We start from the raw sequence: 13130 nt of genomic DNA, 5'->3' as shown, positions 1-13130 counted from the left end.
TAACACTGTTTTTGGTGCAAGCCAGGATGCCATTGGCCTTATTGGCCACCCGGGCACACTGTTGGCTCATGTTCAGCCGAGCATCAATCAGTACCCCCAGGTCCGTTTCCTCAACACAGTCCTCTAGCCACTCCGCCCCAAGCATATAGCTCTGCCTGAGGTTGTTGTGGCCAAAGTGCAGGACCCGGCATTTGGTCTTGTTGAACCTCATCCCGTTGGCTTTGGCCCAGCTCTCCAGCCTGTCCAGATCCCTCTGTAGGGCCTTGCTACCCCCAGGCAGATTGACACTCCCTGCCAATTTGGTGTCATCCACGAACTTACTGAGGGTGCACTCAATGCCCTCATCCATTCATCAATAAAGATGTTGAAGAGGACAGGTCCCAGCACCGACCCCTGGGGAACACCATTCGTGACTGGTCTCCAACTGGATTTAACTCCATTTACCACCACTCTCTGGGCCCGGCCCTCCAGCCAGCTCCTTACACAGCTGAGAGTGTACCCATCCAAGCCACGGGCTGCCAGCTTTTGTAGGAGAACAGCATGGGAGACAGTGTCAAAGGCTTTGCTGAGGTCTAAGTAGCCCACATCAACAGCCTTTCCTTCATCCATCAGACGGGTCACAGGAATCAGATTCCTTCCAAATCAGATCCTTTCCAAATCAGATCCCTTCCAAATCAATCCATTCTGGGATCCTATCGTTCTGCAATCTTTAATGCTCTAAAGGATTCAGCAGGAGGAGATGCAGCGATGCCCAAGGCAGAGGTGCAGTGAGTTTGCAGCGATGCTGTGCCATCCCCATCCCCATCAGTCCAGGACGTGGGCAGGGGATCAGGTGACGGCCGCCATCAGGAGCACAGTTTGATGTGTGTTCCTGGCGTCCAGAGCCAGAAGTAGGGGAAGACCTTCTCGCTGAAGGAGACGTTGAACTGCAGGATCTGTCGCATGTTGTCGGTGTTGTAGAAGGTCACTTGCCCAGCCTCATAGTCCAGGTGGACTCTGATGCGCCGTGGCTCTTCCTGCAGGCTCAGCTGGGTGGGCGGCATGGTCAGCGCTGTGTAGCTGCCGTCCCAGTCCATCCGCAGGGCCCAGATCTTCTCCATGGCCATCACGAGTGACTCTTTCCTCTGCACAGACTCCAGGGCCACCCCCACAGCCCAGGTGTTCCCACCCCCAACCTCCAGCTCCCAGTAGTGCCTCCCAGCCGTGAAGCCCTGAGATCCCAACACGCTGGCGCTGCCCGTGAATCTCTTGGGGGTGTCGGGGAGGTTCTGATGTTCTTCTGCTATCTGCAGGGTCCTGCAGTCACTTGAGATGCTCAGGTACGGGCTTGCCGTCTCCAGATCCAGCAACACCTTCACTAAGGCACAACAGAGAAGAATCAACCTGCTGCCTGCTGAGGCCAGCTAGCACCTTTCCTTCCTCTTCCATAGGAACGGGGCAGGTCTTACAAGCACAGTGTGCAACCGTGACCCATCCACAGCTTCCTCAAGGGGCACAGCCGTGGGGCACAGAGCTGCTGCCCTCCCAGTGAGTCCCCCAGGGGGACTGAGCCAGCTCTAAGCATGACTGAGCTGCTCTGCTTCCCAGAGGCAGTGCTGTGGGTGGGCAGCTCTGGCTGCAGTGATGGGGAGCTCTGCAGCTCCTAACCCTGCTCTGGGGAGCACCCAGGCCACCTCCCTACAGAGCTGTGTGACCACAAGGAACATCACCCTGGGCCTCAGAGGTGTCACCACACAGTGCCACCACCTCAGGTCCTCCACCGAGCCATGGAGCCTCAAATCCCAGACAGCAGGGCAGGGGAACTCAGACTCATCATCCTCAATGCCAAGAGGGCAGGGAGCAGCCAGGCTGCAGATGGCCACAACCGGGACACAACGGCCCCAAACCCCACCATGCTGCTGGGATTTCTCATAAGGCTTTTCCAATCTGTGCCTAAAAGGCGGCCCAGGGTGTGCTCAGGCCCCCAAGTCTTCCAGATCACAGCACAAGAATGAAAAGATCTCTGGAACCAGCGCTGCCCAGCTCTCATTCGGTGCTGGGCACCTCGGGGTGGCTCCTGGCACAGAGCTGACCCAGGTTTGTTCATCAGGCAAAAGCAAGGATTTAGACGTTGTGCAGATGATGGATGAACCCACGGCTGCCCCAAGGAGGCAGGGAAACACTTCAGGAATGTTTTTCCCTCATCTGTGCCCATCAGCTTCAACAAACTTACCTCTTTCTGTGTCCAACTTGCTCAGCAGGTTCACTGCGGGGAGGAAAGGGAGACGCATGAGGGCTCTGGGGAATGTGGGTCAGAAGCAAAGCCCACCCCCAGCTCCTGCAGCCTCCAGCTCCTGTCTGGGAGCTGCCTCAGCCTGGAACCCGCTGGGACAGACGCACTGAGCCCATGGGACCCTGGCTGCAAATCCAGCATCGCTCAATGACTTTTTACCTCTGAAGTCAGCCAGCACAGCCAGGACCTGCTCGCTCGCCTTGCACAGGTTGCTGACTCCCCTCTGCAGCTCTGGGGAGACCGGCTCCGGGATAGGGACCTTCGCTTCCATGCACCTGGGGGAGAAGCCTGCAGGGAGCACACAGCTGGGAGGGAAACGGGCACAACAGAGGGGACAGATGGCACCCAACAGCCCAGGGCCTGGCTGGGGTCACAGTGCATCCCAGGTACGGACAGAGGAACCCCATCACACTTAGATCCGAACTACGCAGTGGGGCAAACCCACCCTCCTGGCAGCTGCTGCTCAGCATCCAGAGGTTCCCAAGCACCTGCCCAGTGATCCACACAGTTCTTACCTGTCCAAAATGCCAGCAACGTCCTGGGAGAGAGAAAGCATCAGTCAGAGCTTACAGCACTGGGGAGTGGGGAGCAGTGGGGCGTTGAGCTCCAGCATGCGCACAGTGATGGGGAGCAGTGGTGACACCAGGGTTTGTCACCAGCTGGATCACAGCCTCACCTGCAGGAACTCAACCGCCGGCTGCTCACGCTTCCTCGGGATCTCCACCAGCAGCTCCTCCAGCAGCGCCCTCCTCTCTGCAGCACGGCAGGTGTATTCCTGGTGCTGCTCGGTGAGTCTTGCATGCATCCCATTGAGCTGGGCCAGCAGGGAGCCCTCCTGCTCCCGCAGGAACTGCTGCAGCTGCTCAAAGGCAGCACGGAGCTTCTGCTGCTCTGAGGCCACTGTGCCCTGTGAGACACACAGCCCTGAGCTGAGGGGAGGGGATGGGGATCACAGCGAGGAGACAGTCTGGGGGGGAAAGGGTGGATATACAGAGGGTTATATGGGATGGAGAGATGGGAGGATATAGGAGATGGGTATATGGAATAATATACAGGCTGGATGTACGGAAGGATATATGGGACAGACGTATGGGATGGACGTATGGAAGAAGATATGGGACTGACATACAGAAGGAGATATGGGATGGATGGAAGGAGATATGGGATGTATGTATGTATGGAAGGAGATATGGGATGGATGGAGGGGATTATGGGATGGATGGAGGGGATTATGGGATGGATGGAGGGGATTATGGGATGGATGTATGGAAGGAGATATGGGATGTATGGAAGGAGATATGGGATGTATGTATGGAAGGAGATATGGGATGTATGGAAGGAGATATGGGATGTATGTATGGAAGGAGATATGGGATATATGGAAGGAGATATGGGATGTATGTATGGAAGGAGATATGGGATATATGGAAGGAGATATGGGATGGACAGGATGGGAGAGAGAAAACAGCAGTGTTGTTCTGGAGGAGGAGGTAAGTATGAATGGGGAGAAGGGCTGTGGCCCCAAAGAGGTGGGTGAAGGGGCAGGGAGAGCAGGGCAGAGGTGGGCACGTACCATCAGCATGTTAATCCTGGTTTCTCCTTTGGGATTAAACTCCTCCTTCTCTTTCTCTAGAAATGCCAGATTGCTCTGCAGCGTCTCCTGGGGAAAAATCATTGCAAGATGGTGACACCCGACAGCCCAACGGGGCCAACACCGCTGTGTGCTGCGGGGTGAGTGGGGTGTATTACTGAGCTCACCCCAAGGGGAAAGAAATGCTGAGCTCAGCAGCAGCCCCTCCTCACCCTGAGCACACTGTGCATGGCCACGGAGCGCCCGGCGTGCAGCTGCTTTGGCCACAGATGTGCCTGGAACAGCTTCATGTGGAAAGCCTGAAGTTTGTGGGTATTTTTAATTAGGAAAAAACAACTTCTGGTGTTGGAAGCGAGATTTGTGGGAAGAGGTTTGGAGCGACGGCGGAGCCGCGTCTCAGATGTGCTCCTGAATCCTCTGCAGTGATATAGGAGTGCCTTAGTGCCATACGGGGACCACAACTCGTGCTCCTGTGCCAAGGGGGGATCCCAGCTCCACGCCTGGCAGAAACCCCAACACACACATGGAGGGGAATCAGTTTGTACATGGAGCGGACTTTGTGCCCAGAGGGGACTCAACTTTGTGCCTAGGTGGGATCCCAAATGGGGCCGCAGATTGGTTCTTAGAAAGGACCCCATTATGTGAACCTGTGCCTGATGGGACCCCAGCTCCACGTCCAGAACACACCCCAACCAGCGAGCAGAGGGACCCCCAGGTCAGTGCCTACAGGGACCCCCAGGTCAGTGCCTAGAGGGACCCCCAAGTCAATGCCTACAGGGATCCCCAAGTCAATGCCTACAGGGACCCTCAGGTCAGTGCCTACAGGGACCCCCAGGTCAGTGCCTAGAGGGAACCCCCAGGTCAGTGCCTACAGGGACCCCCAGGTCAGTGCCTGCAGGGACCCCCATCCTGTGCCCTGTGCCCAGAGAGGAGCCAGATCCACGGTTATGCCTGACAGAACCCCCACATCTGTGCCTTGAGGGCACCCCAACCTGTGCCTGGTGGGTCCCAGCTCCACGCTCAGCAGAGACCCTTATACCCGTGCCCTCAAGCTGTTCCTCTATAGGGTACCCAGCTCCGGTGCTCCCCCCCACCCGGACCCTTCCCGTCCGCTCCGTACCCTCATTGTCCCCGCCGCCTGCTCTGCCGGCAGTGCGCGGTGCCCGCAGTCCGTGCGGTGCTGGCGGCACACGGCGCACAGCAGCCGGCGGCAGCTGATGCAGAACAGCCCCAGGATCTCGCCGTGCTCGGGGCAGCGCGGCCGCGTCGCTTCTTCCCCCGCCGCCTCGTCCAGGGCGGCCGCCAGTTCGGCCACGGCGCCCAGCGGGAAGTTGGGCCGCAGCGAACCGGGCTGGATGGAGGCGCGGCACTGCGGGCACGGAGCGGGGCCAGGCGGGGAGCCCAGCAGGAGCCGGGAGCAGGACGAGCACAGCGAATGGCCGCACGGAGCGAGAACCGGCTGCGAGAACAGCTCCAGGCACAGCGGGCACGTCACCTCGGCCTGCAAACGATCGCCCAGAGCCCGCAGCGCCATGGCCGGGCCGGAAGGAGGAAGGGGGTGTGGTGTGTCAGCACGGCTGTGCGTGGTGCTGCCTTGGGGCTGGCACACACGTGCATGTTTTACATCCATGTGTGTGTGTGTGTGCACGGCTGCACGCCTTTGCACCGGCACACGCACGCTTGTGCACATCATAGAATCACAGAGTCAAGCCTGTGCTGCAGGCTTGAATTGCTTATGTACCTGTGTGTGCACATTTGTATGTGTAGGTGTGCAGGTGTGCAACGCACACGTGAGATGTGACCCTACAGCAGCCAGGAGCCCCACACGGTGCTGCAAGCACGGGGAGTGCAGGAGGAGCAAAGGGCCCCAGCAGGGCTGTGCACACACAGGGCTGTCCATGGACACGGCACCCTGGGCTCTGGAAGCAGGGATGGAGCTGCACCCCCTGCAGCTCCCATAGCAGCAGGACCGGGTCAGTGCTTGCTGGAGGGGCCAGACGAGCACCAGGAGGAGCCCAGCACTGCCACGACGACGTCCTTCAGCTGCAACTGCTGTTTTATTCTATGGCATCATCCGTGAGTGCAGCGCAGCCCCCAGAGCTGGGCGGGCACCTCCATCAGACAGAGACCGTCCTGATCCCGGCAGGGATGGGCAGAGCCCCAGGCTGAGCTCTGTGCCACAGCTGCCAGCAGAGCATGGGAAGGACGTACACAGCGTGGTGACGCTCAGGCTGCTGTCATAGGATCACAGCACAGCCTGCATTGCACAGGCCCACAGTGCTCATCCAGCTCCAACCCCCTGCTGTGTGCAGGGTCACAACCAGCAGCCCAGGCTGCCCAGAGCCACATCCAGCCTGGCCTTGAATGCCTGCAGGGATGGGGCATCCACAGCCTCCTTGGGCAGCCTGTTCCAGTGCGTCACCACCCTGTGGGGGACAAATACCCGATAAAAAGTTCCTCCACATTTATTAAAAAACCAAACAGTAGATTTAAAAAGCCGTTCCGAGTCCTACTCAGCGAAACACCCAGTGCAGGTTTCTCTCCTTTCTTCCTTTCTCTATGGGTGAGGATTCTCCCTAAATCAGCTGCTTCTGTTAATCTTATATATATATAATCTTTGAATTGTGCCGCGCGGCGCTTGCTTTAATTCATTAATTTATTTCCCATCAGCCGAGCTGCCTCCAGCCGAGCAGAGCGGCGGCGCTGCCACGAAGCTTCGAGTGATGTCCGTGTGTCCATGCCCTGAGCCGGGGGTGGGGGGAGAGGGAGAGACGGCGGCGGGGCCCTGGGGCGGCCCTCACTCACTCTCCCACGTGCGTCCTCAGGTGGTACTTGAGGGACTGCTTGTAGCGGAAGCACTTGGTGCACTCGGTGCAGGGGTAGGGCCGCTCCCCGGTGTGCGCCCGCTGGTGCTCCAGGAGGTGGTGCTTCTGGGTGAAGTTCTTGCCGCACTCGGTGCAGTGGTAGGGCCGCTCTCCCGTGTGGATGCGCTGGTGCTCCAGGAGGTGGTGTTTGCGGATGAAGCCCTTCCCGCACACGGCGCAGGCGTGCGGGCGCTCGCGGGTGTGGATGCGGTAGTGGTTGGTGAGCTTGGACTTCTCGCTGAAGGTCTTGTCGCACTGGCTGCACTGGTAGGGCCGCTCGCCGGTGTGAGTCCGCTGGTGCCGCAGCAGGTGTGACGGCCGCGTGAAGTTCTTCCCGCACTGAGGGCACAGGAAGGCCATCTCGTTCTTGCCGGCGTGGATGCGCTGGTGCATGATGAGGCTGATCTGCAGGCGGAAGCTGCGCCGGCACTCGCCGCAGGTGAAGGGCCGCTCCCCGACGTGCGTGATCTGGTGCTTGCTGAGGCTGGACTTGTGGCTGAAGCTGCTCTCACACTCCGAGCACTTGTAGGGCTTCCCCGGGGCCGGCGGCCGCGTCGGGGCTTTCAGGCCGTGCTCGGGGCGGCGCGGGACCCCCACGGCGCGGCGCGTGTGGCTGCGCTGGTGCAGCAGGAACTGCTGCTTGTTGCGGAAGCTGAGGTCGCACTCGTGGCACTCGTAGGGGCCCTCCTTGAGGTGGTTGCGTTGGTGGATCACAAAGTTGATCTTCAGCATGAAGCTCTTGCCGCACTCGGGGCAGATGTAGGGCCGCTCCCTGGTGCGGTTGCGCTGCTGCTGGGCCATGGCCGGCTTCATGTCGCCCACCTCCCTCTCGCAGGACGGCGTTTTGCGCACGCGGGAGGCAGCCAGGCTGCGCGGAGCCGCCTTGGAGCTGCACTGCGCCTCGCAGCCCAGCACGGCCTCGTGGCTGGGGAACGGCGGCGGGTCGCTGCAGCCCGAGAACATGGAGCACGGCTCGTCCACGTCGTCCTCCTCCTCCTCCTCCGTCTTGATCACGATGCCGTCCTCTGTCAGGGGAAAGCAGAACGCCGTTACGGCCCTGCAGGTGGGACGCGGGGTGTGGGGGAGCTCGGGGCATTGGGAGCTGCCAAAGGGACTCTGCAGCCCCCCAGCTGCGCTCCAACACGGGCAGCTCCTGCTGGCAGCAGGGTGGCAAGAAAGGGGAGAACAGCCAAGCTGCCCCTCAGCCTCCCAGCTGTGAGCGCTGAGCCCGGCACCACCCCCTCCTTTGGCTTCCCAAGGCCATTGACCTTCCCAAAGGATGGGATGGGCAGGATGGCCGTGGGCCCTCACTGCTGTCACTGATGCTGCTTTCCCAAAGCTGTTTGTTTGGTGGGAGCTGGACGTATGGTGTACCCCACAGTCACCCTCAGTGGACTCTGAGTTCCAGGAGAGGCTTCATAGGAAGGACAGGTAGGTTTCCCAATAGAAGAGGTCAACACTGTGCTGAGGACACTGCATCCCCACAACGGTGCAGCTCAGCAGCCCCCAGACCACACTGGCTGTGTGTGTGCCTCCTCCCGGGCCCCTCCACCCCTCACCTGTGCAGCTCCCGTGGTGCACGATGACCCTCTGGATCTCACTGTAGTCCCCGACGTACTCGGAGGGGTCGCCCAGGCTGGTGCCTGGCAGCTCTCGGGGAGGGGACACGGAGCCGTAGGGGCTCTCACAGGCGGCCTCTTCATCCGGGCTCTGGAAGCTGCCCTCTGACTGCCCTGACATCCCGTGCAGCTCTGGGTTCTCGGGGCTGTCCTCAGGAAGCAGCTCCTCCGTTTTGATCACGACTCTGATCCCAGCTGCAGCAAGGAGAGATGCAACCCGCAGTCATCCTCAGGGCTCCCAGCAGCCCCTGGCTGCCTCCCACAGGGCTCTCCCCACTGCTGTGCCCCCCCCCAAGGTGCAAGCTGTGCCCCTGACCCCCACCCAGCCGCACTGTGAATGCTGCACACAGTGCTCCTGACCCCCCACTGCCTCTGAGCACTCTTTGCCCGCTGCCTGGTACCCTCACACAGCGCAGACCCCAGGCTGGGGGACAGCAGGGGATTTTCTCACTTAGCATCAAGCTTTTCCTGGCCAAGGAAGGTGGGAATGACACAACCCAGGCTGCCTCCCACGCCCACCACCTCCTGGGCTCTGCGGATGCCCCCCCCCCGCAGGTCTGTCCTGCAGTGGGCACAGGCAGAGCAGGCTGTGGAAGGCTGTGGCTCCCTCAGATGGCTGCAGCAGGAGCTGAGCTGCCTCTCCTTCTCCCGCTTCCCAAGGACGTGCTCTGACTGCAATGCTCCCCACACTGGCAGCTCCCCGACTCCAGGCTCTTCTTGCCCTGCTTAATGTGCCGAGCCATACCTGGACATCAAACCACCCAGCAGCCAAACCTTTCCCCTTTGCTTGCAGGGCTCCTCCTGATCATCTCTGCCACAGCTCCCAGTAGCAAAGCCCTGAGCGCAGCCCCCTCCTGCCCATGGAGGGGTGGGTGGGCTCAGCTTCCCCCCCACAGCCACCTCACCTGCGGTGGCATCGCTCATCATCTCGCTCTCCTCCAAGTCCTGCTCATTCCTGACCCGCGGTTCCTCTCCCTGCTCGATCTGGGACAAAACACCAGGTTTGGAAATTGCATAATCTGTTGAGAGACAGAGGGATGGAGGGGGGTTAATGGAGAGGGAGCGCAGAAATCCCCCATTTCCTGGCTCTCCTCAAACCCGAAGTGTTTTACCACTGGCCCCAGAGCAGGGACTTCTTACAGCTCAACAGACGAAGCCCCATAAGGTCACAGCTAACGCTGCACTGGGATATTTGGTTTCCCCAAGGCCAGCACTGGCAGCAGACTCAGAGGATGAGGGGAAGCCCTGGGAACAACTGCGGGCTGGGAAACAGCTGAGGGGGAGCACAGGAGGGTCCTGTGGGACAGCACCCAGAACACAGCAGGAGGGGGGACCCTACGCAGCCCCACACCGCAACAGAGTGGGACTGGAAACCTCCTCCCGTGATTTTAAATCTCCTTTTCAAATGGGCCATTTGGGTCCTTCGGGGGGGAGCAGGAGGATGCCCAGAACCTGCAATAAATGCACAGCTGGGAAATAGCGCCCGGATTTACCCAGTGAGATCAGCGACTCGTAGTTCCCCTTCATCACATTCTTGTACAGCTCCTTCTGCCAGCCCTCCAGCTTCTCCCATTCCTTGTCATTGAAACAGACGGACACGTCGTCAAACGTCACCGGCACCTGCGATCACAAACACCTGCTCAGCAAAACTGCAGATAAAACCAGGCATTACAGCAGACCTCATCCCCAACGGTGAGCCAACATCAAGCCAGATTCAATTACCCCACAGCTGCCCCCGGGCCCTGAGGTACCACCAGTTATTGTCTGTAGGGCATCCAGCAATGGACAGCAGATCCTAAGGCTGTTCGTTGGGCTCATTTCTGCAGAGACATTCGGGATGCAGCTGGAGCGGAGCTGTGGGAGGGGAGCTCCATGCTGGCTCTGCCTCCTGGCCACCCGGCACTCACGTCGGGGTGCAGATGCTCCATTTTCAAGTCCCAAAGGCAAACTTTCCCCTTGGTGGAATGGTCACATCGTGCAAAGAGCAGATGAATGAATATTCATGGCGGGCGCCTTTTGTTGTTTTGGAGCCCAAGCTGTGCAGGCAGGCACTGCCCTCCTGCAGCCAGCCATCCTGTGCTCCTTCCATGGGGACCAGCATCACCCATCACTGGGGATCCAGCACCAAATGATACCAAACAGAGCTGGGAACCCAGCACCAAATGGTACCAAACAGAGCTGGGAACCCAGCACCAAATGGTACCAAACAGAGCTGGGGATCCAGCACCAAACGGTACCAAACAGAGCTGGGAATCCAGCACCAAATGGTACCAAACAGAGCTGGGGATCCAGCACCAAATGGACCAAACAGAGCTGGGGATCCAGCACCAAATGGACCAAACAGAGCTGGGGATCCAGCACCAAATAGTGAGCACTGCCAGATCCTCATGGTTCCTTGGTTCAGACCCCAGTTGTGCTGGGCAGTGAATGGCTGCGGCGCAGCTGTATGAGCTGGAGCCGGAGCTGAAACCTCCTCCCTCAATCCCACCTTAATTCTAAGCATCTCCCACCAGAGGTTACCCCTGGCCCTATGGGGAGCACAGCTCAGCTCACAGCTCTCCTCCCCATCTCTGCCCCCTGCAATGAGGTCTCAGGGCGCAGCAGTGCCCGCTCCCTGCCCTCACCCCAACCCGGGCACTGTTACCTTGGGGACCTCTCCCTTCCTGCCGGGGGGCAGCCGCAGGATCCAGAAGTTCCTGTTCTTCAGCAGGTTCTCCATGTTCTCCAGGCGCCGCTGCAGCAGCCCGTACTCCTGGATGAGGGTTCCCAGCGCGGCACATTTGCTCTCCAGCTGGTTCCCCAACTCGGCCGCCGTTTTCTCACAGTCAATCAGCTTCTTCTCGGCCACCCCGGTGCGACCCTCCAGGTCCAGCAGGCGGGTGGCGTGGGAGTCCACCTTCCTCTCCACCGCCTGCACGGCCGCCACCACGGTGAGGGACAGCTCTGCTGTCTGTGTCTCTCGCTCCGAGGTTCGCTCGGGGCCGGCGCGTGGCCGGAAGGGTGAGGGGCAGCGCGGCCGCATCGGCACCTCCGGAACCTGCGGGGATGGGGGTGGGGGTCACCGGGAGGGCTGCGACCTTGGGGACTCACCTGGATGTGCCCCATAGGTTGGAACGGCCTTGAGAGGGCACCCTGAGCTGGGGGCACCCAATGGTTGGGGACATTCAGGGGTGGGGAACTCAATAGGATGGAGACACCGAGGGTTGGGGTGAGGACAGCCGTAGGATGGGAACCCCGATGGGCTGGGGACACCCATAGGATGGACAGCAGCAGGCTGGGGAGCTCCATGGCCCGGGGCTGAATCACCCTCGTTGCAGTGGGGCTGTCCCTGCCCCCTGCTCACAATGAGCTGCTCACAGCCCCGTGGGACGGGCAGGGGATGGAGGTGACAGTGGGGCGAGGAGGGGGGCAAGGGCCAGCCCAGCCCCGTCGTCATGGGGACAAAGAGGTGACACCCGGGGATGAAGGCTGGGGGGGGGCGCTGTCAGCCGGCCGTGTCGCCATGGGGACGGGGAGGTGACACGGGGGGCAGACGGCCGGGACGGCACGGGGGGGGCGGGGGGGGCAGGGAGGGCGGCAATGGGGAGCGGTGACAGCGGGGGGGGCCCCGACGGCACCACCGTTTCCCCCCCCCAGCCCCTTCCCGCGGGGCCCGGCCGCCGCTCTCGGGTCGGGGGGGGCGGCCCCGAGGGGGAGCCCGGCTCCGTCCCCGCTCCGGGCAGGGCGCCCCGTCCCCGCTGCGGCCTCACGGTGCCGCCCCCGACGGCAGCGCCGCCGCCGAGGCCCGGCCCGGCCCGGCCGCCTCCCAACGCCGCGGCCTCGACGGCGCGGCCCGCCCCGACGTGCGGCCCTGCGGCCTCCCCCCAACCCCGGGCGGGCCCTTACCTGAGCGGGAGCCCCCTCGGCCATGGCCCTTTGTTCCCTGCCCGGTGCCCCGGGGGGGGCCGCGGCCGGGAGGATCCGGCGCCCGTTCGCTGCTTCACCTCCGCCCGCCGCCGGGCATCGGGCAGCGCCCGGGGAGCTGCGGAGCGGGGCTGCGGGGCGGGGAGGGGGCGGCGGGGCTGCGGCGGGGCGGGGGGCGCGGCCCGAAGGGACCTCGGGGCGTCTGAGCAATGAGAGCAGGAGGGGGGGGGGAAAGAGACCGAGCGGCTCCGGGTCCCGGCTCCGCCGCTCCGCCGCTCCGCGCTCCGGCCCCGCCGCTGCCCCGCCGAGCCGGCAGGGGGCGGGCGGGACGCTGTCCGCCGCCGAGCGGGCCGCGCCGGGGGCCGCAGCCGGGCGGGGCGGAGCGGAGCTGGGGGCGCCCTCCGCCAAAACAGCGCCCCCTGCCGGACCGACGGCATCAACGCGCCCCGTCGGGGCGGCCCCGCAACGCGCCCCCCCCGAACACACACACATATACACATACACATATACACCCCGCGGCGTCGCGGCCCGGTGCGAAATGGCGGCCGGAGGCGGCGTCGGCACCGACACCGCCCCCATCCCCCGTCCATCCCGCAGCCCCGCGGCTTCCCCCGCTCGGTTCTGCCGCCGTCGGGGCTCCGTGATGGGCGCGGGGATGGAGCCGGCTCTGCCCGCGGGAGCGGCCTGTGGCACCGCACGGCACCGCGCGGAACGGCCCTGCTTTGTCCCGTCCGTCAATCCCAGCCACCCCTGGGCTCACGCCGTCTCACCCCATCCCACCATCCATCCATCCATCCCACCATCCATCCATCCCACCATCCATCCATCCATCCATCCATCCATCCATCCATCCATCCATCCATCCATCCATCCATCCATCC

The 13130-nt window shown here is 62.0% G+C and overlaps 2 protein-coding genes across 3 annotated transcripts in view; both read right to left on the bottom strand.

Annotated features, from left to right (window-relative positions):
• Positions 1-690: 690 nt before the first annotated feature.
• Positions 691-5431, bottom strand: LOC107308677 (E3 ubiquitin-protein ligase TRIM7-like). 2 transcript variants are annotated; one of them, XM_015852738.2, is made up of 7 exons: positions 4984-5431; positions 3846-3932; positions 2949-3179; positions 2788-2810; positions 2432-2577; positions 2213-2245; positions 691-1357 (listed from the first exon to the last, which is right to left on the bottom strand). In XM_015852738.2, exons 1-7 carry the CDS (start codon positions 5395-5397, stop codon positions 846-848), a joined length of 1446 nt encoding a protein of 481 aa, XP_015708224.1. In that variant the 5' UTR covers positions 5398-5431; the 3' UTR covers positions 691-845. The 2 variants fall into 2 exon arrangements, with proteins under 2 accessions (XP_015708224.1, XP_015708226.1); XM_015852740.2 differs by having other exon boundaries at positions 2432-2547; positions 4984-5430.
• An 881-nt stretch (positions 5432-6312) lies between these two features.
• The window catches only part of LOC107308657, an 18176-nt gene continuing 11358 nt past the window's right edge, over positions 6313-13130 (bottom strand). The window contains exons 8-13 of the mRNA XM_032443181.1: positions 12232-12933; positions 10991-11383; positions 9840-9966; positions 9252-9365; positions 8287-8541; positions 6313-7752 (exon numbers count right to left, since the gene is read on the bottom strand). Of these exons, the coding sequence (XP_032299072.1) occupies positions 6665-7752; positions 8287-8541; positions 9252-9365; positions 9840-9966; positions 10991-11383; positions 12232-12933 (2679 nt within the window). The 3' untranslated portion in view covers positions 6313-6664. The remainder of the gene's footprint in view (positions 7753-8286; positions 8542-9251; positions 9366-9839; positions 9967-10990; positions 11384-12231; positions 12934-13130) is intronic.

Source organism: Coturnix japonica, chromosome 2 (assembly GCF_001577835.2).
Source record: "Coturnix japonica isolate 7356 chromosome 2, Coturnix japonica 2.1, whole genome shotgun sequence".
Taxonomy (NCBI): Eukaryota; Metazoa; Chordata; class Aves; order Galliformes; family Phasianidae; genus Coturnix; species Coturnix japonica.
This window is presented reverse-complemented; position numbering and strand designations above follow the sequence as displayed.

What these genes read in the sequence shown, in the direction of transcription:
- LOC107308677 (XM_015852738.2), bottom strand. Translation starts at nt 5,397, where the DNA reads ATGGCGCTGCGGGCTCTGGGCGATCGTTTGCAGGCCGAGGTGACGTGC. An exon ending in AGGCGGCGGGGACAATGAGG is followed by an intron (nt 3,933 to 4,983) that starts GTACGGAGCGGA and finishes ATTTTTCCCCAG; the next exon opens with GAGACGCTGCAGAGCAATCT. An exon ending in CGGCGGTTGAGTTCCTGCAG is followed by an intron (nt 2,811 to 2,948) that starts GTGAGGCTGTGA and finishes TCTCTCTCCCAG; the next exon opens with GACGTTGCTGGCATTTTGGA.